This window comes from Pristiophorus japonicus, chromosome 15, assembly GCF_044704955.1.
Source record: "Pristiophorus japonicus isolate sPriJap1 chromosome 15, sPriJap1.hap1, whole genome shotgun sequence".
In the NCBI taxonomy this organism is placed as follows: Eukaryota; Metazoa; Chordata; class Chondrichthyes; family Pristiophoridae; genus Pristiophorus; species Pristiophorus japonicus.
The window spans coordinates 27,365,442-27,392,933 of NC_091991.1; the positions used below are offsets into that span (position 1 = coordinate 27,365,442).

The 27,492-nt window shown below is 44.3% G+C and overlaps 1 protein-coding gene across 1 annotated transcript in view; it reads right to left on the reverse strand.

The window, feature by feature from the left end:
- The window catches only part of lrig3 (leucine-rich repeats and immunoglobulin-like domains 3), a 69,295-nt gene that overhangs the window by 20,097 nt on the left and 21,706 nt on the right, over positions 1-27,492 (reverse strand). The window contains exons 4-7 of the mRNA XM_070900256.1: positions 5,002-5,130; positions 1,894-2,037; positions 1,573-1,716; positions 1,005-1,148 (exon numbers count right to left, since the gene is read on the reverse strand). Of these exons, the coding sequence (XP_070756357.1) occupies positions 1,005-1,148; positions 1,573-1,716; positions 1,894-2,037; positions 5,002-5,130 (561 nt within the window). The remainder of the gene's footprint in view (positions 1-1,004; positions 1,149-1,572; positions 1,717-1,893; positions 2,038-5,001; positions 5,131-27,492) is intronic.

Consider the following 27,492-nt stretch of genomic DNA (forward strand, 5'->3'; position numbering starts at 1 on the left):
ACAACCCTGAAATTTCCCAGGTGGCTAGTCCTTCTGCCAACCAGTACCCTCCAACACTGACATCCCCACAGGGGTTGAAGTCACTGGAGGGCACCTCCTTTACATGGGGCTGGTGGGCAAAAGGTTCACTTGCGGTGATTCTTTGACATCTACTTGCCTCATGCCAGCAGAAACTCTGGTCCAAGCCTCTTGCCAGTGAACATTCAACAATCAGTAGTAGCCCTGATTCACAAACCTGCGCTTCTTTTGGACATAGCTTCCATGCTGGAATATGCTGATTATTGTCATTGCAATTAAGTCAAATGGTATCTATTATTCAAGCAACTAATTTCTAGACACTTCTAACCAAAGGCCTATATTAATTATGTAACTTCCTAAAAAAAAAGTGACTTTATATATCCCATCATCACACCATTGGAAGGTCCCAAGTGCTTTCCAACCAATAGATTACTTTTGAAGTGTTAATTAAACAAACACGGCAAACAATTGCATATAAAGCAAAGTTCCACAAAAAGCAAATGAAATGAATGGCCAGTTAATTTGTTTTTGATGATGTTGGTTGAGGGAGGAATGTTGGCCATAAAATCAGGAAAATTCCCTGTTTTTCTTCCAAGAGTGCCATTGGGGTATTTTATATCTTTGCAGGCAGGCAGGCAGGGCCTGGGTAAGTCAGTGCAAGATACAAACCAGTGCATAATTGGTGTAAGTTTTTCAGCTAGATGCTTAGTTGTTTATTGTGGTTTACGTATTACAGGGTATTGTTATTACAAATTTTATTCGAGTTGACAGCTGTAAAATTAAAAAGAAAAAAAAAATCTCATCCACAGCACAACAAACAAGGCGCTTGTGGTTTTAAAAGAAATCTCACATCTTACCTCTCATAAGAAACACTGCTTTGCTCATCTTCATAAAAAGAACTGTTATGAAAAAAGACTCTCAAATACAAAGCAAGCGTTTTGGCATGAGGTCTACACTGAAACTGGAATGGAATAAAAGCTACTCACAGCTCACTGAGTTTTTGGCAGAACTCCCAGGCACCTGGGTTGATCCTGTTGATGGCATTCTGGCTGAGGTTGAGTTGCTGCAACATCAGCAAGCCATACAACCATCCTTTCGTTACTTCTGTCAAATTGTTAAAATCTAGTTGCCTGGGAAAAAAAAAATTTTAAACTTAAAATGTTAGCTTGCATTATCCTGAAAAACAGGGTTTCATTCGTACTTTTACCCATTTGTTACACAATTAAAAAGCTTGGCAACGGCAATTGAAAAGATCGAGGCCCTGTGGCTAGATTCTCTGGAATGAGAGTCAATTGCCAAAGCTGCGAGGCCAAAAAGGTAGAAAGCAGCTCATTTTACAAACAAGTTTTTACATATTTTGCTGAACCAAGTACTTCTTTTTAAAAAAAAAACCTTTTGGTTAAAAATCAGATGAAGCAGTTCTAGAACTAGAACATCCGAATACAAAATCTTTTACCGCAGCTAAGATTCACAAATGAATTCTATTTTGAGCTTACTAGTAGTTCATACAAAATCTGTACTAAACTTTATTAAATAATTAAAAACCATTCTCACAAGATCTCGATGTTGCTCAGTCCCCAGAAAGCTCCATCCATGAGTTTACTAATGCCATTTCTTTGTAATCTAAGAGATTTCAAAGCATCGAGTCCTTGAAACGCAAGGCCATCCACTTTTTTAATCTTGTTGCGGCTGAGTTCCCTGAAACCAAACAGAAATAAAAGACTGGTTTTGCAGAGCAAAAAAAAATTCTACGTTAAACAAAATTGAAAAAGAGAAGAGGGAAAGCAGAATGAGTATTTAATTCATAAATCTGCATGTATAAATGTAACTGAAATTTGCTACCTTTTTGGTAATTTTGGTACAAAGGAAACTTACAAGTGCTGAAGATGTGACAGCTTAAACATCTTGGAAGGAATAGCTGAAATTTTGTTCCGGTTTAATTTTAAGACTTGAAGTGTGTTGGAAAGATTGTCAAAGCAACCAGGATCCAGAGAAGTTATTTTGTTGTTGTTGATGTACCTAAACAATAACACACTTACAGTTAGATATCTATAAAACTATTCCAAAGACATTTGTAGAAGTGTTTAGTGAACAAATCTAATCTGATTTCTCAGGCAAGTCATTGATTCCCCTGCGACCCCCCCCCCCCAAAAAGAAAAGTCAAAAAAGAGCAGGCATCATTCCATTCATAAGATGTACATCCAAAATCTTAGGTTCAATCCCCAGCAAGGTCACTACAATTGACCTAGGAGCTTTTGGGTTAGTGTGAAGAAAATCAGCCAACATTCCCACTCCAGATTATCAAGTGACCCCTGCTAGAAAACAAGAAGATTGAGCTCATGGCTCTCCCCCCACCTCCCGTATTTAGATTCAGATATGAAGAATGGCCATTTTGGCAAGGTAGAGAAAAGCAACCTGTACCCAAAATACACCCCATCACCTTTAAAAGATGAGGGGAAAATTTTGGCAGGGAAAAAAAAAAATCACATATCTTGTTTACTGGACAAGTGAGCACATTAAACTCAACTCATCAAACAGGTATGTTTCATCACTACATTCAATTCAATGGGAAAAATGGATGTCTATACAGTAATATCACCACAATAAAATGTCTCTCTTCCCTTCATTCACAAGCATTTACATTAATACAGGAAGTGCCCAGTGATATTGTAAAGCATTAAGATAGTTTTTAAAGCCAATTTTAGTCAAGAAAATTTGAATTAAGAAACTTCAAATTATGAGTAGACTACTATAACTTGGTTAACAATGCTACTGTACAAAAATCATAATTTGACATTTTAGCAACTCCATAATTGTGCATGATTGAGGAAATCATAGTTCACTACAATAAGTTTACAGGTTTACATAGACATTTGTGAAGTGAGGGGAGTGGGAGACTTTAACATCTAGTTGGCTGAAAGATTGCAGGTTTGACATTTGTATTGATGCAACAAATACCGGAGATGCTCTGCATTAATTCTCAACGTTGCTAATTCCTTCACTAGCAAACCATAATTTACTACTTAAACTTGCTTATAATGCAAACTTCAGCAGCTCCTGTGGCTGAAAGCTTCATAATTGTAAACTAACTCTAAGGATTATAGGGCCCCAAGTTTCCACATGATTTGCGCCTGATTTTTAGGAGCAACTGGTGGAGAACGGACTATCTTAGAAATCGCAATTCTCCACATTTTTTTTTCTGCAGTTCTAGTCAGGTAGAACAGTTCTACTTTGGAACAGAACTTTTTCTTCAAAAGGGGGCGTGTCCGGCCACTGACGCCTGATTTGAAAGTTTCCACAGTGAAAACGTACTCCAAACTAAAGTAGAATGGAGCAAGTGAAGATTTTTGTAGAACTGAAAAAACCTGTTCTACACATTAAAAAATCAGGCACAGGTTACAAATTAAGCGTCCAGAACGAGGTGGGGGGGGGGGGGGGGGGGGAGGGGGAAAGGGAAGTCATTAAATTCTATAATAAATCCTTATATACTTATATATTTATACTTATACAAATAAATCCAACTTGAATAAACATTTATAAGCAAAGAAAAGATTAAATAAACCATCTTCCTACCTGTGTGAAAGTGCTTCAGGCAGGCCTTTCGGGACCGAAGGCTGAACGGGCTGGCCCGAGACTTCGGGCAGGGCCCGTCCCCAGCACCAGATTTACAGGTAGGTGGCGTTGGGTCGGTTCGGTTCGAGGGAGGGAGGGAGGGAGGGAGGGGAGGGAGGGAGGGAGAGAGAGAGAGAGAGAGAGGATGGGGGGGGGGGGGGGAAGGTCAGGCCAGATCCAGTCCGGGAGCGGGAGTCGAGTCGGGTCGGGTCCAGTCGGGGGGGCGGGGAGCGGGAACAGGAGTGCGGGTCGGGTCGGGTCGCGTCGGGGAGCGGGAACAGGAGCGCGGGTCGGGTTGGGTCCAGTCGGGGAGGCGGGGAGCGGGAACAGGAGCGCGGGTCGGGTCAGGTCAGTCGGGGGGGGGAGCGGGTGTTGGGTCTGGTCCGGAGGCAGGGGGGGGCGGGTGTCTGGTCTGGTTGAGGGGGGGGGGAAAGCAGGAGCTGGCCGTGGGAGGAGCCTTATTCATGCAGCCCCAGTGAGGCCATTCGGCCAGGGCTAGGGGCTGCGTGCTTCGGGCCCCTCCCACACAGTTCGGTGCCTGGAGCTACTGCACTTGCGTGCCCACTGTAGCGCGCATGTGCAGAGGTCCCGGCACTGTTTTCAGCGCAGGGACCTGGCTCCGCCCCCCTACAGCTCATGCTGCGCTGCGCCGAGGGCCAGAGGACCTGCAGGGAGGTGGAGAATACGTGAGATTTTTTTAGGCGCACTTTGTGGCGCGAAAAACGGGACTGCGCCATTCTAGGCGCATGTGGAAACTTGGGTCCATAATCTCTATCACAGAACTGCTTCTAAGAGATCATGAATAACTGTGCAAGAAAGTCTGGGAAGGTCATTATGGGCCATAACTCAGCTCCCCAGCCCTCTTTCCTCCAATTTCACTGCCCTCCAGTCCTGCCAAACCCGCTTCCTTCATATGAATTCGCCTATCAATATTCATGGCCACCCTCTTGACCATGCCATCTCCTGTGGCTTCTCTACCATCATGACCCTCCTTATATCTCCTCTGCTGGCTCGATATCCATTTTTTCTGATTACAGCTCTGAAGAGACTTGGGACATAATTCTACGTTAAATTCACAAAATAAATTCACTTTGTTGTGGCTACGGTTTATATTTGTCATTACTGGCACGGTGCTGGAGCAATCTCCGGAAGCATTCTTCCAAGGGAGATTTGGTGCATTCAACAGGATTTGCATGGTCAAAGACAACTCTGTAAACAGGCTCCTACATTTTGAACAATGTCAGGCAGAAAGGCTCCCTTAATATTTGAAAGTTTTCTTAGTTTAATTTGGAGAGCTACCTGTCGGCTAAAGCACAATTCCTTCAGCACGACCAACAGAAAACACCTTTCAAATTACTCCAATATACTCACAGATGGCGAAGTTGTAGAGGAGGGAATGTTTTCAGTTCAAACATGTGATTGTTACTGAGATCCAGCGTTTCCATGGACTTAAATTGTGTCAGTTGTTCAGATAGTACTTCAACAATTTTGTTATTAGACCTGCAGAGAAAATAAAATCAGTTGAACACAAACTAGCAGTGCATTTGGAAAGCAGTGACAGGATCAGTCCAAGTCAGCATGGATTTATGAAAGGGAAATCATGCTTGACAAATCTTCTAGAATTTTTTGAGGATGTAACAAGTAGAGTGGACAAGGGAGAACCAGTGGATGTGGTGTATTTGGACTTTCAAAAGACTTTTGACAAGATCCCACAAGAGATTGTTGTGCAAAATTAAAGCACATGGTATTGAGGGTAATGTATTGACGTGGATAGAGAACTGATTGGCAGACAGGAAACAGAGAGTCCGGATAAACGGGTCCTTTTCAGAATGGCAGGTAGTGACGAGTGGGGTGCCGCAGGGCTCAGTGCTGGGACCCCAGCTATTTACAATATACATTAATGATTTAGATGAAGGAATTGAGTGTAATATCTCCAAGTTTGCAGATGACACTAAGCTGGGTGGTGGTGGTGATGAGCTGTGAGGAGGATGCGAAGAGGCTGCAGGGTGACTTGGACAGGTTAGACGAGTGGGCAAATGCATGGCAGATGCAGTACAATATGGATAAATGTGAGGTTATCCACTTTGGTGGCAAAAACGTGAAGGCAGAATATTATCTGAATGGCAGATTAGGAAAAAGGGGAAGTGCCATGAGACCTGGGTGTCATGGTACATCAGTCATTGAAAGTTGGCATGTAGGTACAGCAGGCGGTGAAGGCAGCAAATGGCATGTTGGCCTTCATTGTTAGGGGATGAGAGTTTAGGAGCAGGGAGGTCTTACTGCAGTTGTACAGAGCCCTGGTCAGGCCTCACCTGGAATATTGTGCTCAATTTTGGGTCTCCTAATCTGAGGAAAGACGTTCTTGCTATTGAGGGAGTGCGGCGAAGGTTCACCAGACTGATTCCCAGTATGGCAGGACTGACCTATATGAGGAGAGACTGGATCGACTGGGCTTGTAGTCACTGGAGTTTAGAAGAATAATTGAGAGGGAATCTCATAGAAACATATAAAATTCTGACGGGACTGGACAGGTTAGATGCAGCAAGCATGTTCCCGATGTTGGGGAAGTCCAGAACCAGGGGTCACAGTTTAAGGATAAGGGGCAAGCCATTTAGAACCGAGATGAGGAGAAACTTCTTCACTCAGAGTTGTGAACCTGCGGAATTCCCTACCGCAGAGAGTTGTTGATGCCAGTTCGTTAAATATATTCAAGAGGGAGTTAGATATGGCCCTTACGGCTAAAGGGATCAAGGGGTATGAAGAGAAAGCGGGAAAGGGGTACTGAGGTGAATGATCAGCCATGATCTTATTGAATGGTGGTGCAGGCGGGAAGGGCCGAATGGCCTACTTCTGCACCTATTTTCTATGTTTCTATGTTACTTTTACATAGATGCAACCTCTTGAAATAAAGCAAAGTAGCATTCTTAGAATTAATTTACATTTATGTGCTGAAAAAAATTTAAAATTGTCAGTACTAATAACTTTTTCCTGTCAGGAGGGTGGTGTAACAAAATAGCATATATTGTAGGTGTAGACAAGAAATTGAAAACAAAAACACATCCAGATTTATGCAGTGCTCTGAGAAAACAAAATATCTTTGTAATACATGAATCATTAAGCATAGTAGCAAAGAAAAAAGAAAAAAAGCAGACTTCCATTTATATAGCGCCTATATAACTGTCAGGCTGCCCATGGACGCTAGATCTCCAGCTGCAGCCCGCTGTCCCTCAAAATGGACCAGGCCTCCTACCGGGATTACTAGACGTCCAGCCAGCCAGCCACCCATACTCCATTCGGTGGTGCGGGGGGGGGGCATTTACCTCTCATATGGGTTTTATAAATAGGGTTTTAAGTTGCAAAAACAAAGCAGTAAAGCTAAATCTATAAAAAAATAATTACTTAAGCTGCAGTTAGAATACGGTACCCAGTTTTGGGGCCTCACTTTAGGAAAGATAACAAGATCATTGAGAGGATGTAGAAAAGATCTATTGAAGGGATACCTGGGAAGAGTGGATTTAGCTATGTGGAGAGACTGGAGAACTCGGGATATATTTTATCTTTAGGCATGGAACGGGCAGGCAACAGGCCAGCGGGAGGCCTAGGCCATTTCGAGGGCTGGGCCTCATTACCATGGCATTGAGGAGCTGCACTCCTCAATCAAGTGTCCCACTGTAGTTTGCCAATTCTGAGCTGACCCAATATGATTTTTGGGCCTCTACCTCTTCACTGCCTGATTGAACCTGGTGGAGCCTGCATAGCATGCCTCTAAAGTAGACCAGGTGTCTATGTATAATCATAGGACTCCAATTTGCATAGTTATGAGGTTCCCGCTTGATTCAGGGAGCACGTAGACCACCCAGCGGAAGATCCCAGTAAACATGGCGATGGAGTAGGAATGGGGCGGGAAATGATGCAGTGATTTTAACTCTGCTACCATTGCGTTTCCACTGTGAAACAGAAGAGGTAGAAATCTGACAGGTGTCCAAAAATGAGGGGTTTGATAAAGTAAATCAGGAAAAACTATTTCCATTGGTCAATGAGTCAATAACTCGAGGGCATAACTTCAATATCATTACCAAAATAACAAAAGGAAAGGTTAGGAGAATTTTCTTTCTTTTTTTAAGCACAGGATAGTTTAGACGTGAAATGCCCGATCAGAAGCAGTGGTGGAAACGGAAGCCATAATAGCTTTTAAAAGATAAGTGGTTAATATTTGAAAAAGAAAAATATCAAAAAAAGGTTATGGTAATAAAGTATTGAGACTAAGTGGATGGATCTTTGAGAAAGCTGGCACAGGCACATGGTCCAAATGGCCTTCTATGCTGTAAAACTAACTCCAGGCGGATTTTGAAAAGTGCATTCAAATAACTTTTATTGCAGGTTTAACCAAATGCCCAAATTGTAGCATTATAGATGATCACTAAAGGACATCAACTAGAAAACTGTACTGTTTTCCACTACATAACTAAATACTTCTAAACCTTGCATGGACAGGTTATGGATGTTTACTTGTAAATGTGATTTATTTCTAAAGGGAGTCTATTTATATTAATATAAACAAGCAAAGTGTAACACCGCCTCAATATATTCCATATACTCTATGGGTTAGAGTTGGAATTTACTTCCACTTTTTATTCCGTTCTATTGGCAAGCATTAGTTTCAGATTAAAGTTGTAATTTTATGCAATTGCACTGTACATTAAATATATGCATAGCTTCTGTTAATGATATGTTAAGCAAAATTCTGACACGCTAATGTGCTAAAATGATACCTTTCTAAATAAATGTTTTATTTAATACCAGCATTCAAACTTAGGAATATGTGCTCCACCAGCCCTGTACAGAACACAAATGTCTTCCTCGCTCCTCTAATCTGCTGAGTGTGATTGGTTAGTTGTTTGTTTTGTATTACTGCTGAACTGAATCATGACAGACTTTAACTTTTACACTACTACAATACAAATTACCACAATCAACAGGCTAACAAAACACAAGAGTGATATAGCTTCTCAAGCAATAACACAAAATCCAAACACCAGAGAGCTCTCGCTCTTTAGGAACTACTGCATCATATGCTACAGCACTGATCGAATGTGAACTAGAACATTTCCAGCTTCAATCCTTGATCTAGTGGGGATTGCTTCAGTGTTCTTGGGCTAGGAAGAGAGGGACAAGATATTAGCAGCAATTTCTTGGTCATTTGCCAGTGGTTCTGCTACAAATGCCTGTGTGGCTATTGAATGAGGACAGCATTGGCTTGGTTCTTATGGCTTCTATGGCTGAATAGGTAGCCAATATTTACTGTCCAGTCTCTTGTAAAGAGCTATCACCATCACCCTTGGAATTGCAATCCCACACAAGTTACAACGTTTGCGAGAGAAGGGCAACAAAGTCACTGGGAAAGACAAGGGTGGATTGAAGGGGAATGTTGCAGATATGAAGGGAGGAACACAATTAACATTTTCTACTTTAGTTGGCTTCATAATAGAATCATAGGGCCCAAGTTTCGAGCCGCGCCTAGAACGGCATAGTCCCGACCTGGACGCTCGTTTTTCACGCCACAAAGTGCGCCTAAAAAAACCTCCATATTCTCCACCTCCCTGCAGGTGCTCTGGCCCTCGGCGCAGTGCAGCAGGAGCTGTAGGGGGCGGAGCAAGGTCCTTGCGCTGAAAATAGTGCCGGGACCTCTGCACATGCGCGCTACAGTGGGCACGCAAGTGCAGTAGCTCCAGGCGCCCGAAACTGTGTGGGAGGGGCCCGAAACACGCAGCCCCTAGTCCTGACCGAATGGCCTCGCTGGGGCTGCGTGAATAAGGCTCCTCCCACGGCCAGCTCCTGCTTCCTCCCGACCAGACTCTACTCCCGCACCATCCCCCCCACCCCGCACCGGACCCGACCCGACACCTGCTCCCGCCTCCGGACTGGATCCGACCTGACCTCCCTCTCCCTCCCTCCGACCGAACCGACCTCCCTCCCACCACCCCCCCCCCGACGTCTCGGGCCCGGCCCGTTCAGTCCCCCCCCCCCCAATCTCCTTTCCTTCCCCCCCAATCTCCTTCCCCTCCCTGCTCCCCCCCCCAATCTCTCCTCCTCCCCCCTGATCTCTCCCTCTGCTCCCACCCCCCCCCATCTGTCCCTCTGCTCCCACCCCCCCCCCATCTCTCCCTCTGCTCCCCCCCCCCATCTCTCCCTCTGCTCCCCCCCCCCCCCATCTCTCCCTCTGCTCCCCCCCCCCCCATCTCTCCCTCTGCTCCCCCATCTTTCTCCCTCTGCTCCCCCCCCCTCATCTCTCTCCCTCTGCTCCCTTCCCCCCCCCATCTCTCTCCCTCTGCTCCCTTCCCCCCCCCCATCTCTCCCCCTCTGCTCCCTTCCCCCCCCCCATCTCTCCCCCTCTGCTCCCTTCCCCCCCCCCATCTCTCCCCCTCTGCTCCCTTCCCCCCCCCCATCTCTCCCCCTCTGCTCCCTTCCCCCCCCCCATCTCTCTCCCTCTGCTCCCTTCCCCATCTCTCTCCCTCTGCTCCCTTCCCCCATCTCTCTCCCTCTGCTCCCTTTCCCCCCCCCCTCTCTCCCTCTGCTCCCCCCCCCTCTCTCCCTCTGCTCCCCCCCCCATCTCTCTCCCTCTGCTCCCCCCCCCCCCCATCTCTCTCCCTCTGCTCCCCCCCCATATCTCTCTCCCTCTGCTCCCCCCCCCCATCTCTCTCCCTCTGCTCCCCCCCCATCTCTCTCCCTCTGCTCCCCCCCCCCATCTCTCTCCCTCTGCTCCCCCCCCCCCCCATCTCTCTCCCCTGAAACACAGACACTGATAGACAGAGAATGAGAGACACACAGACAAACAGAGAGATAGAGACACTGACAGAGACACACTGAGGGGGGCATCCCAGCATGCTGTTGGAGGGCTCCCGGTGCTGCAGTCGGTAAATAGAAAATGTTTTATTTATTGATAAAAAAACATTAATAAGAATTTTTTTTTTTAAGATTGATTTATTGGTTGATTTATTGATGTATTTATCATTTATTATTGATGATGGCTCTTTATTTGTAAAACTGAAGTGTTTAATGTTTGTAAACTTCCCTTTAAACAACCCCCCCACCCCCACCATTCCCTACGCCTGATTTTCTAAAGTGTAGTACAAGGTTTCTTTGAGCGTACAAAAATCTTCTCTTACTCCATTCTAAGTTAGTTTATAGTAAGTTTTCACTCACGAAACTTTGAAATCAGGCGTAAGTGGCTGGACACGCCCCCTTTTGAAAACAAATTCTGTTCCAAAGTGAAACTGTTCTAATTGACTAGAACTGGAGCAAACTAAATGACGAGAATTCCGATTTCTAAGATACTCCGTTCTACACCAGTTGCTCCTAAAAATCAGGAGCAAATCATGTGGAAACTTGGGACCATAGAATCTTACAGCACAGAAGGCGGCCATTTGGCGCATCTTCCCAGAAAGAGCAGTCTTTGAAATAGCTGCCCAATTTAGTTCCACACCCCAGCTTTTTCCCTATAACCCTGAAAATTAGTCCTCTATGTACATGTCCAACTGCCTTTTAAAAGTTTCTAAAGAATGTGATTCCACTACCCTTTCAGGTAGTGCGTTCCAGATCTTCTTAACGCCACGTGAAGAAATTTCTCCCCTAACTTTGCCAATTTTAAATCCATGTCCTCTGGCTACCTACCCACTTGCCAGAGGAAATAGTTTCTTTCTACTTGCTCTATCAAAACCCCATATAATTTTGAATATCTCGGTTGTGTCTCCCCTTACCATTCTCTGCTTGAAGGAGAATCCCAGCTTCTCCAATCAATCCACATAACTGAAGTCCCTCATCCCTGGTAAAACTCCTCTGAACCCTCTCCAGGAACTCGACATCCTTCAAGTGTGGTATCCAGAATTCCTGACAATATTCTAGCTGAGGCCTAACCGGAGACTTGAAAAGATTTAGTATGATTTCCTTATTTTTGTGTTCAATGCACCTATCTACAAAGCCAAGTTTTCCATACACTTGCTTAATTGCCTTGTCAACCTTCAAAAGATTTGTGAATTTACATCCCAAGTCCCTCTGTTCTTCCACTCGCCCGCTCAGAATAGTATCCTTTAGATTATACTGCCTCGCCCCGCTGTTTCCCAAAGTGCATCACTTCACATTTATCTACATTAAATTGCATCTCCATGTGTCTGCCCATTTCACTAGTCTGTCTATGTCCTCCTGAAGTCTGCTACTTTCATGCTCACTATTTACTACGTTGCCAAGTTTGGATCATCTGCAAACTTCTAAATTGTACTTCCTGTACCCAAGTCCAAGTCATTTATATACAACAAGGAAAGCAATAATCCTAATATGGACCCCTGGGGGACCCCACTGCATACTTCTCTCCCGTCAGAAAAACATTCGTTCACCACTACTCCCTGCCTCATATCCCAATCACGTACCCAAGTTACTACCAGCCCTTTAATACCATGTGTTTGTATTTTCCAAACAAGTCTGCTGTTAAAGGTACCTTATCAAAAGCCTTTTGAAAATCCATATATACAATATCTATTGCACTATCAGGTTAGTCAGACACTATTTGCCATGAACAAATCCATGTTGGCTGTCTTTTATTAACCCATGCTTCTCCAAGTGAGAATTAATTTTGTCCTTAACAATGGTCTCTATAGTTTTCCACTACTGAGCTTAAACTGACTGGTCTGTTACCAGGTTTATTCCTCTCCCCTTTTTTGGAAAGGGGTGTAACGTTTGCAATCCTCGACACCTCAGACACCACTCCCGCATCCAAAGAGAATTGAAAGATTGTGATTAGAGCCTCTGCTATCTCCATCCCAGCTTCCCTCAGCAACCTAAAATGCATTCCATCTAGAGATTAGATATCTTTGCTACAACAAAACATAACCATGCAAGCACAGGAGTCAACACTGGTCATTATGAGTGACCAGTAGGCAGCTCAGTTCCAAGAGATGATGAGAAATAGATACTCAATGTAACTAGCATGCTGTGGTTTTGACAGTAACCCTTTTACTACATTGCAGAAAAATGGTTTTGCATAACGCTGTTCAATTTTTAAAGATATGTACAGGGATCTATTCCACAAGATACATTTTAAACTAAAATAGTACAAGGAGACAACACTTGCATGTGTTACAATTTTAATCACATCTCTTTTTCCAAACCCAGTGCTCCTTAAAAAACTGTGATTGGGTCTCTGGCTCTCAGAACCCAAGTGTGCTGCAGTGACATGAAAGCAAAACTGTCATATTTGTTTAGACTGTCAGCCAGGAAAATGCATTCACATTACCCCCCAGTCTTAATGTGTCCAGTAAAAGCAGTGTGCTGGCAGAAGCGCAATTTTTACTGCGTACAGGTATGTGCTCGTAATGGTACACAAATCACAAAGTAGCGACGCAGGCTAATAAGGCCATTAAAAAAAAGCAAACAAAGCACTAGGATTCATTTCTAGAGGAATAGAATTGAAAAGCAGGGAAGTTATATTAAACTTGTATAAAAGCTTGGTTAGACCACACTTAAGAATACGGTGAACAATTCTGATCTCCATGTTATAAAAATGGTTTACTACAATAATACCAGAACTGAGAAGTTATACAGGAAAGATTGAACAGGCTGGGTTGAGGGGTGACCTGATAGAGGTCTTCAAAATTATGAAAGGGATTGACAGGACAGACCTAGAGAAGATGTTTCCACTTGTGGGCAAGACCAGAACTAGGGGCCATAAATATAAGATAGTCACTAATAAATCCAATAAGGAATTTAGGAAAAATATCTTTACCCAGAGAGTTGAACTCACCACCACAGGGAGTTAGGTAAGTACATGACGGAGAAAGGAATAGAAGAATATGTTGATGGGGTTAGATGAAGAGGGATGGGAGGAAGCTCGTGTGGAGCATAAACACCGGCATGGAAACCGAATGGCTTGTTTCTGTGCTGTAAACACTTTGTAATAATACTCGTTCTCTATAACAATGCTAATAAACTTAATTATAAACAGTCCCTAAAGGGAGGGGGGGGGGGGGGGGGGGATTAGTTTTTCATTAGTGTTACATCATATATTATGCAGTGAGCAATACTATAGTACTGAAAATTCAATAAGGTACCCAACTTAATATAATCCATTCTTGAATTTACTATGGGCTCTGAATAATTCACCCAAAAAGACTATTTTCCATATTTTGAAATCATCTGCCTTATATGCTACGCTGGTTCTTTTGTCTGTGCCACAACATTACTTTGATGCTGAACCACCTGATGGTTTTGTACTAATCGTTGAACAAAAGGCAGTAGAAAGTATTGCTCCAAAATACTGCTCACAATGCTGGAATTGGGGGACAAAAATTAACTGATAAATCAAAGAGTTATTTTATATTCATCTATAATGAGATGGGGGGGGGGGGGGGGGGGGGAGAAAGAGTGGACAAATCAGATCCCCTGGGGGTCAGACACTACACAACTGGGAACATAGGACTGGAAAAGACTATGGTCGTCCATCTGGCAGTCACTCTCTCCAAATAATTACATATCTTATACCTTTCATACCCCTCTAGCAAAACGTTCTCCAGGTACTTTGACAGCTTCTGAATTTACAGATACAATCAGTCCTCGCTGCCTGCCTTCATTAGTCCATTCCGTACATTCACCACCCTGTGGGTAAAGTAGTTAAATCTAAACAATATTTTCAGAAGCTATGGGTACATAAAGGTTTATTGCACTTTAAAAGGGTCCCAGTCCCAACAACATGGAGCTCAATCTAGAAATAAGGGGAATTCAAATTAGTGAAATTTTAACAGGCAGTTCACTGAATTCAGGAAATGTTGGAAATTGGAGGGCAGCATTAAAAAAGTGGCTGTAGAGCTAGAAATGGGCTTTTTCCGGTGTGTGGTGCTGATCCGAGAGTAGCAGCAGCAGGGCCAGTACAATTGGCCTTGGCACCCAAAAGCAGGGTTTCCACTACTAGCCAACAGAAACACTGGCTGTAAAGTGCATGTGTGGGTGCAGATAAAGGCAGGACATGGCTGAGCTGGGAAGTCTCTCGAATGTGTAGCTTGACAGTAGTCAATGTTTCGGCTCACACATAAAAATGAAGCACTTTGGAATGAGGAAGTCAGGTGGAATGTTTTCACACAAATTCAGAAGCTGACTTGAGAAACAAGTCAGGAAAATGCTGTAGCAAAATTTTTTTTTACAGGAAGGTTGTTTATAAACACAGTTATGACTGACAGCTGGTGATTAGAGATATATGTTGAGAAGATGGGTAGATGATACGATCAATCGAAAAACGATAGACTTGTTACGCCCAATGACTTTTTCTGGCTCCTAATTTTTTTTTAATATTCATTTAAATTACAAAAAACACTATTAAAGCTATACATTAATGATAATTTCGAGCATGAAGATTATTATAGTTGGAAATAATTTCATGAACTGCCTTATCAAAAATGCAGTGCGAGCTCACCTTATTGTTCAGTGTTCTTGCATTAGTTGGTGGTTGAAACAAATCAGGAATACTTCACAATTAACAGATCAAGCCCAAGACTTTCCTGGGCTCAGTGGCACAACTACTCTCTGAAGCTATTGTGGAAGTTCCCCTTTCCTCACAGTTAACTTCAGAAAAATACAGTTTGGCAGTTGGATGCAAGTTCCTTTTAATTAACTTTGAAAAAGCTTATAGTAACAAATGTGTCCATGCAGAGACGTCGACAAACCTCCGACCCTGTATCCTATATGGGACAGATCCGAAACCGGAATGAAATTATAGTTCGTTCCCAACATGATCGAGAACTGACCAGTACAAATGACCAATTGCAAACTGTTTGTGCACAGCTGCGACAGAAGAGACTTGAACTTGAAAAATCAGAAGCGGAAGTTAAAGATCTTAAAAGGTGAAATTAATGGAAAAAATCATTAGGTCAAGAGGCAGTAATAGGAAAAGGAAAATGCATCGGTCAATTCCCAGGGTACCCATGTTTGGATAAATTAAAAGCGCAAACCCAAAGACACAACCAAGGAATAGATACGGATTCTGAATCCTCCGACGATACAGGGTCGGAGGATGAAGAATTAGGGGTGCACTTTGCCCCATTTAAAAAAAGACGAGTTGTAGTCAAATCAGAAGAGACTGCGGATGAGGGCGGAACCAAAAAAACGAGGAAAAGGGTGTATGCAGAATACTTAGTTCATGATCCGGCAGACCCAGAGAAAATTGATAAATGGTCCAAGGAATTGCCCAATCCAAAGAAAGGGGGAGTAAAACAGTGGGACCAATTGGACCGCTTAAGAAATATATATCAACTTCATCCCTGGGATGGAGTGCAAATTTTGACCATAATGGTGCCAAAAACACAAGGAAGAAAATTGTACGACAAGGTAAAAGAAGCTTTGGGGCGGGATGAGCAAGAATTAGATGCAGGATGGGATGCAATTAAACATTGGCTGCAAGCCTTCAGTCCAGCTAAGACAGACTGGGGAAAAATTGCAGCCTGCCAACAGAAAGGAACAGAGGAGGTCCTGGAGTATGACGAGCGGTTTAGATGCACGCGGCTAGAACATTCGGGTATGAATAATACGGATAAGGAAATGGATGAACAAGTGTTTGGACCCCTGAAAGCAGCTTTCGTGGCAGGTCTAAAGCCAGAACTGTCCAAAATGCTTAAGGTAGTGTTACTGGACTGGGAAGGTAGAGGAACTACCTTTGCAGCATTGGTGGATCGATGTAACCAATTAGATCGGGATATGGGAGCTAAAGTCCGAGCCCTGAAGGCTGTGGGATGGAAATCCCAGGATTCCGATAAGCAGTTATAAGGAAAATTACCCGAAAAATGTCATTATTGTGGGAAAGAAGGTCACTGGGCCAAGACGTGCAGGGCGAAACAGCAAAGTCATGGCCGGGGAAGAGGACGCAGCCAGGGATACAATTCAGCCAACAAACCAGGCTTGTCACAAGATAACGACCTCATAGAAGCATTTAAGCGACTGACAATACAACAGAAGGAGTTACTTGGGATAGCAAAAAACGATTAGAGCCCACCCTGGCTCCCCTCCTCGCACTAATACAACAGAGGGAAGATGGGCTATATATAACTGAGGGTGGGCGATAAGGATGTGGACTGCCTTTTAGACACAGGGGCGGAATTAACATGCTTACCCTTACAATATGGAGACTTTTTGCCGTTGGATGGTAGGGCACGTACAGCCTATGGAGTTGGGGGCCATAAAATGGAAATTAAAAGGACAACACCGGTACTTATAGGGCTGGGTTCACATGAACTAACCACGCCGGTCTGGATAGGCCCAGTAGATCAACTCCTTTTGGGAATGGACCCAAGTAGATTCATCGTTGCATTTTGAGGATAGTCGGGTGACATGGTCAATTAGAACTTTGAAGAAAGAAGAATTGAAGGAACACCCGATATGGACTAAAGATAAGAACGATTGTGGCCTTACTCCAGATGGGGTCTGCGTCATTTAGCGGGACCAAGCCTCCATGCACTAAACAGTATCCCATCAGTCCAACTGCCATCGCGGGAATCTTACCGGCTATTCAGCAATTGGAGAAAAAGGGGTGCTTATTAAAACGCATAGCTCCTCCAATAGCCCCGTGTGGCCGGTACAGAAATCTAATGAGACTAGGCGTTTGACTATCGATTATAGGAAAGCTAACCAGTGTATTGATCAAAAAGCTCCTTTGGTCGCAGATCCCTCCACCATTTTTAATGCCCTCAAACCAGAACATAAATATTTCTCGGTTATAGATATGGCCAACGGATTTTGGTCAGTGCCTCTGGCACCGGAGGTTCGACAGTGGTTTGCTTTCACTGTCCAAGAACAACAGTATACTTGGACCCGGTTACCGCAGGGTTTCCACAATAGCCCTATGGTATTCCACATGGCTTTACAAAGCCATTTGCGAAAATTACCTCCCTTGTCATCCACAGTCATCCGATATGTAGACGATATCTTGCTAGCTTCAAACATGGAAGAACAGCATGAACAAGATTTACGAGCTTTGCTGGACTACCTTTGGCTGAAAGGACATAAAGCCAGCATCGACAAAGCACAAATATCCCAAGAAGAGGTTGTATACCTGGGACAAAAGATTTCACAAGGAAAGAGAGAACTTACCCAGGATGGAACTGCAACCATTCAGGCTGCTAAAAAACCTACCACTATTCAGGAACTAAGGTCTTTTTTGGGATTGTGTAACTTTAACAGAAATTGGATTGATTCCTTCACACAGCTTGCTCAGCCATTGAATGATATCTTAAAGGGGAAACGTGCCTCTAAAGAAGCCATCACCCTCACTAAGGAACAGCAAGAGGCCTTCCTGAGTTTGAAAAAGGCTTTGTGTTTGGCACCGGCTTTGGGAATTCCCGACAGTGGTAAGCCATTTACTCTGTTTGTCCACGAGAAAGGAGGATACATGACAGCTATACTGACACAAGAACATGGGGATCGACAAAGACCTATTGGCTATTATTCGGCAAAACTGAATGCGGTAGCCCTCGGATGGGGAAGTTGCCCAAGGGCCATGGAAGCTACATATCGAGCGCTAATGATCACTGCGGGTCCAGTCCTCGACCAAAAGCTGATTGTCAAGTGTCCCCACACCGTAGATGCTTTGCTGTCTATGAATAGAATGTCTCAGGTGACGGCAGCTAGATGGACCCGCTGGACAGCAGTTTTGGAAGCTCCTAATCTCCATATCGTCCGGGCCAGCCCGGTTAATCCCGCAATTATGCTCCCGATGTCAGAATCAAGGGAGCAAGAGGGGGGAGAATGTGAAGAGCATGACTGCGTGGAGATTTTAAAAGAAACAGAAGAAGCAGCCTTAGCAGCCTCTGCACAACCCAGACCTCATCCTGTTTGCAGATGGTTCCTCCTTTGTTGACAATGGTACCAGAAAAGCAGGATGAGCAGTTACAACCTTATATGAGGTAGTGGCAAAAGGATGTTTACCCTCAGGAACGTCAGCACAACAGGCCGAGTTACGGGCCCTGTCAGAAGGATGTCGAATAGTAGAAGGAAAGACAGCTAATGTCTACACAGATTCACGTTATGCTTTTGGAGTCGCTCACGACTTTGGTCTGTTATGACGGAAAAGAGGATTCCTCACTGCTGTTGGTACACCTGTCCGAAATGGAAAAGAAATCCGATACTTACTAGAGGCCATACAATTACCTCAGGAAGTGTCCATCCTGAAGTGTAAGGCCCATACCAAGGAAAGTACCATGGAAGCACAGGGAAATGCCCTAGCCGACCAGGCAGCTAAAGATGCTGTCTCACAGGGCGTTCTCCCAGAAGAACCAACACAGATGTGCAGATTGAAAGCACTCAGGACTGACACGAGACCTTCAAACAATGCAAGGCGAGTGCTCCAGAGAGGAAAAATGGACATGGATTGAGGCAGGAATTAAGCTATGCGAAGATGGTGTCTGGAGACATAGGGCCCAAGTTTCGGGCCACGCCTAGAATGGCGCAGCCCCGACCTGGACACCCATTTTTCGCGTCACAAAGTGTGCCTAAAAAAACTTAGATTCGCCGGCTCCCTGCTGGTCCTCTTGAGTCGGGCGCGGCACAGCACGAGCTGTGGGGGGCGGAGCTAGGTCCCTGTGCTGAAAACAGTGCCGGGACCTCTGCACATGCGCGCTACAGTGGGCGCACATGCGCAGTAGCTCCAGGCGCCCAAAACTGTGTGGGAGGTGCCCAAAGCACGCAGCCCCTAGCCCTGGTCGAATGGCCTCACTGGGGCTGCGTGCATAAGGCTGCCTCCCACGCCCAGCTCCCCTTCCTCCCGACCAGACTTGACTCCCGCTCCCCCCCCTGGACCGGACCCGCGCTCCTCCACAGGACTTGACCCCCCTCTCCCTCCCTCACCCAAACCAACCCGACCTCCATCCTTCCCCCACCCCACCCGCGCTCCCGACTGCCCCCCTGCCCCGACCCGCGCTCCCCCACCCGACCTGATCTCCCTCTCCCTTCCTCCCCCCGACCTGAACCATCCTCCCTCCGCACCCCTCCCCGACCTGACCTGCGCTCCCGACCCCGACCCGCGCTCCCCCAGACCCCGGACCAGACCCGACCCAACGCCACCTACCTGTAAATCTGGTGCTGGGGACGGGCCCTGCCCGAAGTCTTGGGCCAGGCCGGGCCCGTTCAGCCTCACCCCCACTTCTCCTTTTCCCCCCTTTTCCCCTTCTCCTCTCCCCCCTCTTTCCCCTTCTCCCCCTCCTCCCCCCTGCCTCCCTCCCTCCCTCCCTTTGCTGTCAGAAACACAGACACTGACAGAGAGTCAGACACACACACAGACAGACAGAGAGAGAGAGAGAACACTGAGAGACACACTGGGGGGGGGGGGGGGGGGGCATCCCAGCACGCTGTTGGAGGGCTCCCGGTGCTGCAGTCGGTAAGTATAAAATGTTTTATTTATTGATTAAAAAAAAATTAGTTCTTATTAATTTTTTTTGATTGATTTATTGGTTGATTTATTGATGTTTTTATCATTTATTATTGATGATGGCTCTTTATTTGTAAAACTGAAGTGTTTAATGTTTGTAAACTTCCCTTTAAACCCACCCCCCCACCCCCTATTTCCTACGCCTGATTTGTAACCTATGCCTGATTTTCTAAAGTGTAGACAAGGTTTTTTCGAGCGTACAAAAATCTTCACTTACTCCATTCCAAGTTACTTTGGAGTAAGTTTTCACTGCCGAAACTTTGAAAACAGGCGTAAGTGGCCGGACACGCCCCCTTTTGAAAAAAAATTCTGTTCCAAAGTGAAACTGTTCTAACTGACTAGAACTGGAGCAAACTAAATGCCGAGAATTTGAATTTCTAAGATACTCCGTTCAACATCAGTTGCTCCAAAAAATCAGGAGCAACCGAGGCCGAAACTTGGGCCCAAAGAGTTGCCGACAAGCCAGTCGCGCCACAAGCGCTTATGCCTTTTTTAGCCCAACAGATCCACTCGTGGGGACACTTGGCCTCACACAACAGACGACGGCAAGGTTCCAGAAAAGCTGGTGGGGTCGGGGATTTAAAAAACATGCTCAGCTGGTAGCAGACCACTGTAATGCCCCAACTGAGGCCTCCTGCCCCTGTCGGACCATTCCAGCATCTGCAGGTTGATTATATATCTTTTCCTTCATGCCAAGGATACACTAACATTCTTGTCATGGTCGACAGATTCTCTAGATGGGCAGAAGCTGTCCCAACTAAAAGAGCCACAGCCAATCACACTGCAAAGGTCTTGTGTAAGGATTACATTCCCCGATGGGGAGTCCCGAGTAGCATTGATCAGGGAACACACTTCACAGGTGCTGTCTACCAAGAAGTCTGTAGGTTACTGAACATTACATGGGATTTACACTGTCATTATCATCCACAATCATCAGGACAAGTAGAGCGAATGAATCAAACTCTGAAACAACAGCTTGCCAAATATCACCAAGAAGGAACACCATGGCCCCAGGCACTACCAATAGTGCTATGTAGCATTAGGGCAACCCCGAACAGAACTACAGGTCTAAGCCCATTTGAAATTATAACAGGAAGACCCATGTCGCTGCCAGGAACTATCGATTTAAGGAAAGCTGATGTTCACTTAATGAGTGACACTTTGTTATCATACTGTCAGAACCTAACCAATGCTATTAGTTCTGTTTCCCGACAGGTATCGGCAGCTTGGGATAATCCACCCGAAGGAGGACACGACATCATCCCGGGAGTCTGGGTGTATGTAAAAAAGTTGCATAAAGAACTTTTGGGTGCCAAGTGGGAGGGACCTTATCAAGTGTTATTGACCACCCAGGCAGCTGTTAAAAGTCCAAGGAAAGAAAGCCTGGATCCATGCTTCACACATTAAACGAGCACCCATAACTGAAGCTGAAATCTAATAAGGACAATTACTTTTTGCCAAAATGTATAAATTTACTGTATTACTGATTGTAGGTATTCTAGGCATTTGCCTACTTCTTACTAGCCGACCCAAATAGTAGGGTAGCAAGGGAATTACATGTAAATACCTTTTTATATATGTCATACATTTATGCCAAACAAGGTAACATTTCTAGTTGTTGGGTATGTGCGCATATTCCTATTCACTCAAAGGGAGGGATTCCCTTGAGGCCAGTTCCCTTGAATATCTCGGAAATGGCTGAGTGGATAATTAATCAAAACAAAACAGGCAATGCGTTTCAGGATACGGAAAACTGAGCACGTAAATGGAAGTCAGCTGGTTACAATCTGACTACCTTTGAAGGGGGATACCAACCTTGCTACAATAATTCCAAACGGCCCCCATTTTTTGTTATCACTAATACAACGGAAATAGGAAGACCGGGGGAATCGGTCTGTCTGATTAGAAACATCAAAGGAGGCCAAAATATGGGTTATAGTAACTGCTCCCAGAATTATAATATAATCAAGCCACGGAACCGTCCAAACTGGGCCGATGTGGGAATTCTTACCGTAACGGGGATTCGAATAAAACAGATGGAAAAGCCTGGACAGGCCCCAGAGTGTTGCTGACAAAGAAACAGCTAACATTCATTGCCTATAATGGCACCTATTGGGTGTGTGGCCACAAGGCCTACCCTTGGCTGCCCCAGAATTGGACGGGATCCTGCTATTTAGCCTACATTGTATCATATAAAGTCACTGTCGGAACATTTACACCGTCCTAAGAGAGCTATCACAGAAACAGAGGTTCTTTGCCATTCTGATCCCAGGTATGGGACTGCCAGACTGGCAAGGGAATCCATTAACATGGCATCCGTTGTGGAACAGGTAGCCAATGATACCTCAGAGGCCCTAGTTAAAATTAATGCAGAAATGGTCGCAATCCACACAGTAGCCCTACAGAATAGACTGGCCCTTGATTACATCCTGGCTGAAAAGGGAGGTACTTGCGCCCTACTCGGAACGGAGTGTTGCACGCATATCCCAGATAGCTCCGAAGAAATTACCCACTTTGCGGAGCATATCCAAAAGGAGGTAGAAAAACTTAAGTAACCCCCATCATTCACTTTGTGGAGCGGAGCCACTGAATGGCTAGGTTCAATAGGAACTTCATAGGTGGAAGGTTTAATTCTATTTGTTGTAATTGTTTTACTTTTATATTGTTTGTTTATGTTGATTAAATGGTGTTGCAACCAGGCAGCTGTAGCTGCTGTCCCGCATGTGAGACACCTTGCGGGTCCCAGCAGACCGTCTGTACGTGGCACAGGGGTATGTTATGCTTAAGGGAAGGTTGTTTATTGGTTGAATTAAGATATTGATTTGGATTAAATTGGAATAAGGTTAATTAACCTACTAAAACCAGACTTCCATTGTGGAAGCTATTAGTCCGGACATGTGGCGAAACACATCAACAAATTTTAGATGGAAACTCGATTAACATGTGTGAAATTATTTTGTAGAATGTTTAACCAGTGATACCTGATGTTTTATGATTCAGTTTGTGAAAGAATCAAAGGGGGGGATTGATAGAGAATTCAAGCTCTGCAGCCTGGCTGCAGTTTTGTGAAAATTCACAGACCCAAAGTCAAAGCTGCTACGTGTAACTCAGCATGTTGCATTAAGTCATCAATCAACTTGACATTTTAGGACCTTGGTTAGCGAGCCAATTAAAGGTTAAAAGACCATCAATTGAGCCAATAAGGTCAAAGAAGGAGAGTTCTTTTCTGTAAATTGAACCAGGTATAAGTACAGCCATTTTGGCCATGTGGTCTCAGAAGGACAAAGACTTGGCTTAAAGCCAAGAACTTGTTGCTGCTGCCAGAATAAAGTTACATCGGGCCCAAGTTTCCACATGATTTGCGCCTGATTTTTAGGAGCAACTGGTGGAGAACGGACTATCTTAGAAATCGCAATTCTCCACATTTTTTTTTCTGCAGTTCTAGTCAGGTAGAACAGTTCTACTTTGGAACAGAATTTTTTCTTCCAAAGGGGGCGTGTCCGGCCACTGACGCCTGATTTGAAAGTTTCCACAGTGAAAACGTACTCCAAACTAAAGTAGAATGGAGCAAGTGAAGATTTTTGTAGAACTGAAAAAACCTGTTCTACACATTAAAAAAATCAGGCGCAGGTTACAAATTAGGCGTCCAGAACGAGGTGGGGAGGGGGAGGGGGAGGGGGGGGGAACTCATTAAATTCTACAATAAATCCTTATTTATACTTCTACAAATATTATACAAATAAACCCAACCTGAATAAACATTTATAAGCAAAGAAAAGATTAAATAAACCATGTTCCTACCTGTGTGAAAGTGCTTCAGGCACGGAGAATTCTGCAGTCAGCCTGAGGCACCCGTTCTTCCTGCGGAGGGGGGGGAAAGAGAGAGAGAGGAGGCGCCCGTTCTGCCCGCGGGGGGGGGGGTAGGAGGTGCCCGTTCTTCCGGCGGGGGGGGGGGGGGGGGGGGGAGGAGGTAGGAGGCGCCCGTTCTTCCCGCCTGGGGGTGGGTGGGGGGGAGGGAGACAGTGAGAAGGCTGCAAGTGCTGATGGCAATGTACTTTTATTAAAAAAATGTTCAAAAATTAAACAGCTACAAAGAACTACAAAAATGGCCGAGTGCCAATGTTTTTTTCACACTGAGCATGCGCGAACGCTCCAACGCGCAGCATTGCCAGCAGGAAAAAAACTAATTTAAATAGTACCCGCCCCCTCCCACTTACAAAATCGGCGCGAGTGTAGGCTCCGCCCCCCCTGGGCACCACGCCAGGCAGACAAGATGCTGCAGAACGCTCCAGAATCGGGATTTTTTTTTAGGCGCCATTTTAGGCGTGAAAAACGGCCGCCCAGCTCGGAGGGGCGCCCGTTTTTTATCGTGTGGAAACTTGGGCCCATTAAAACTATAATCGGAGTTCGTATTTTATTGGAAATTAAGAGATCCAACACTTTCCTTACTCTACCTCTCTTGACGTCACTGCCTTATGGTGCATTATTGTTCTGCAAGCAGCAACAGTCTACCAATACCTCACCCAGTTTATCCCTTCCCTCATCTAGTGATACTGAGGCCAACTACAACGTCCCCAATGCGATCCTGTGTGGAGCTGGCTAGCTCAGCAGACCTTTCTTATCTGCATGATTCCATACTAAACCATAATGTGCAGTTTCCTATAATCATCAGCAAATTATTCATTTGCATTTTGATCTTAAGAATCCTTTAAGTTACTCTGACTGGACCAACAGTTGCACATCAGTTTATGGTCTCAAATGCCCAAAACTTTAAAGTTACAGAAATAGAACACAAAGCATAGGCAATGATGTAATAACCTAATTCAAATTTTAAAAATAAAGAATGTGTGGGTATTGAGAACTGATGAGAGCTTTACCTTTCCCTCCCACATTTTATTCACAGCCATCACCCTCATTCTCGCCCAGCAATACCAACTACATATGTCCCAGCAAATTGTATTTAAGACTGCATTCCTCATTTTTAAATCCCCCACAATTGCTTTACTTCAGAAATGTTTTTCTAATCATACATCTCAGCCCGTACCCTTTGCTTTTCCTAATCCTACATTACAACAGGTAACTACACTTGAAAAGTACTTAATTGGCAGTAAAATGCTTTGGGATGTCCTGAGGTCATGAAAGGTGCTATATAAATGCAAGTCTTTGTTTCTTTCCAATTCTACACTGTGACCCAGGCCTTCCACTCAACCACTGGAGGCCAATCTTTTAACCAATACATTTCTGCTCTCTGGAAATTCTCTTCCAAACCAGTTTTGCCTTACTACCACTCCAATGCTTCAAAAACTTTCCAGAAAATTCATTATTAAGAGTCTCTACTCTTAGATCCCTTCACTTCCTGCTCACTGTCCACCTGGAGAGGTTCTTTTACTTGGAGTTATATAAATGCAAGTTGTTGTTTGGCCTCGTTAAATCCTCCACCAGTATAAAAGGCAGGTTTGACCAGCATATGGAGAGCCACATATCCAGACTTATTTTATTCAATGAAAACACTCCAATGACATTACAAATTTAATCTAAAATGATAGTCAATTTGCTGCATGAATTGCAAAGGAAAGAGTAGATGAAGGACTGTACAACAATTAGACTGTGATACATGGATACCAGCACAATTGTTAGTTACTTGCCCATTTGAATTCGTAAAACAACAACAAATTTTTACCTGCGTGCTTAATAAAAAAACACCTTATATAACCAACTACTCACAAGGAGGTAGCTTTTGTATTTGGTGTTCCAAATGGTCTTGAAATGGTGATTAGTTAATCTTTCTTAAACAATAGAAATGTACATTGTAAGCTGAAACTGGAGCAGATACTCAAAACAGAATGTTTGCAAAGAATAAAACCTGAATATCCAGTTTGAATTTGGATGTGAACCTAACAATTCAAGCTTTGGCCTGCTTGTACGAAACTGTCAGCACATTCAGACAGCTTCACACAATTTTGCCGTAGGATTTTAGATTAGCCATCAAAGATTTTACTCCTGAATCTGCTTTTATATGGTTTTATTTATCTGTTAGAATGTTAGATAATCCTGCTGGAAGTGTGTATTTGCAGATGTTGGTTGAAGACAGGACTAGATTCTGCTTTGATCTGACCTATGGTCGAAAAGCCTGCCAACAATGGTACTGGAAGATCACTGCCACCCTGCATTAGCAAGGAAGTAATAACTACATTAAATTTTATCAAAAGAAACTTGCCAGGTTTGTTAAGGCCAGCGGCTGGAAAGACCTGAATTTACTGGATCTTCCCAGCTGCATTAAATCCACCGTTTACTTTGGTGCTGCCACCTCCTGCATAAGACCTGCATATCAGGAGCCAGCAGCACCGACGGGACAGAAAAGCAATACAAGAGCAGTTTCCGATTCACATGGATTAGGAAGGACAGGGGAAAGAGACAAGATTGGGTGAAGTGGGATTACCAAGGTGTTATGACACAAAAGAAGTCAGTTATTCAGCCAATCAAGTCTGCACTGGTGTTTTTCTCTAATCCCATTCTCCTGCTTGCTTCCCACACCCTTTCACATTCCTCTTTGTTCCGTGTATCGATTTAATTCCAAATTAAAATTTCAACAGCATTTTGTGGTAATAGGTGTGTGTGTGTGTGTGTGTGTGTGTGTGTGTGTGTGTGTGTGTGTGTGTGTATGGACACCTATGTCAAGATTCTCACGTGAAAAATAGACATTTGGATGAGGCACTGGAGGGTGGCTGCTACACATGCAACTGCTCTAGTAAGGAAATCAGTGTCTTTGAAGGGAAGAGGAGAAAATTGGAGATTCTTTTTAAAAGTAGTTTCAAATTGTCTTCCACTTTTTTCCTAAACCAGGTTAATTTGTGAAATCGTAGTCACATTAAAACTGGTTCCACTTTTGATATGGTACTATTGGGAAAAACGTAAACTGTTTGGTATTTTATTTGGTTTCCCCAGGGCAAGCCACCTGTACTGAGGCCTCTGGCGATACCACTTCACAGCCTGCTTCTGGGAGGTCTGCAACAGCTGACATAGCCAACTTCTCCACCTCACGACTGAACTGCCTGGCAGAGGTTAAGGGGACTCATTGGGTTGAATCACAGCCATAAACTGGCACTCTTTGGCACAGCACACTGGAGCAATGAATATGAAATGTTATTTCAGGCACATAATTTATTTAGAATCTCACGTTCATCTACAAATAGAGGAACCAGGTTCCCAGCAGGCAGGGTGTTTTAAAAAAATGTAAATTCCTATATCACTATTTGATTTCTGGAGATTGGAAACACTGCAGACGGTACAAAAAACTCTCAAAAGGATGCATTTAGTTCGACAGTATAATTTTTTTTAATACAACTGATGCTTCGCTTGTTTCATAAGATAGATAAAGACGAATGATGGGCAAGGTGGAGACATTACAA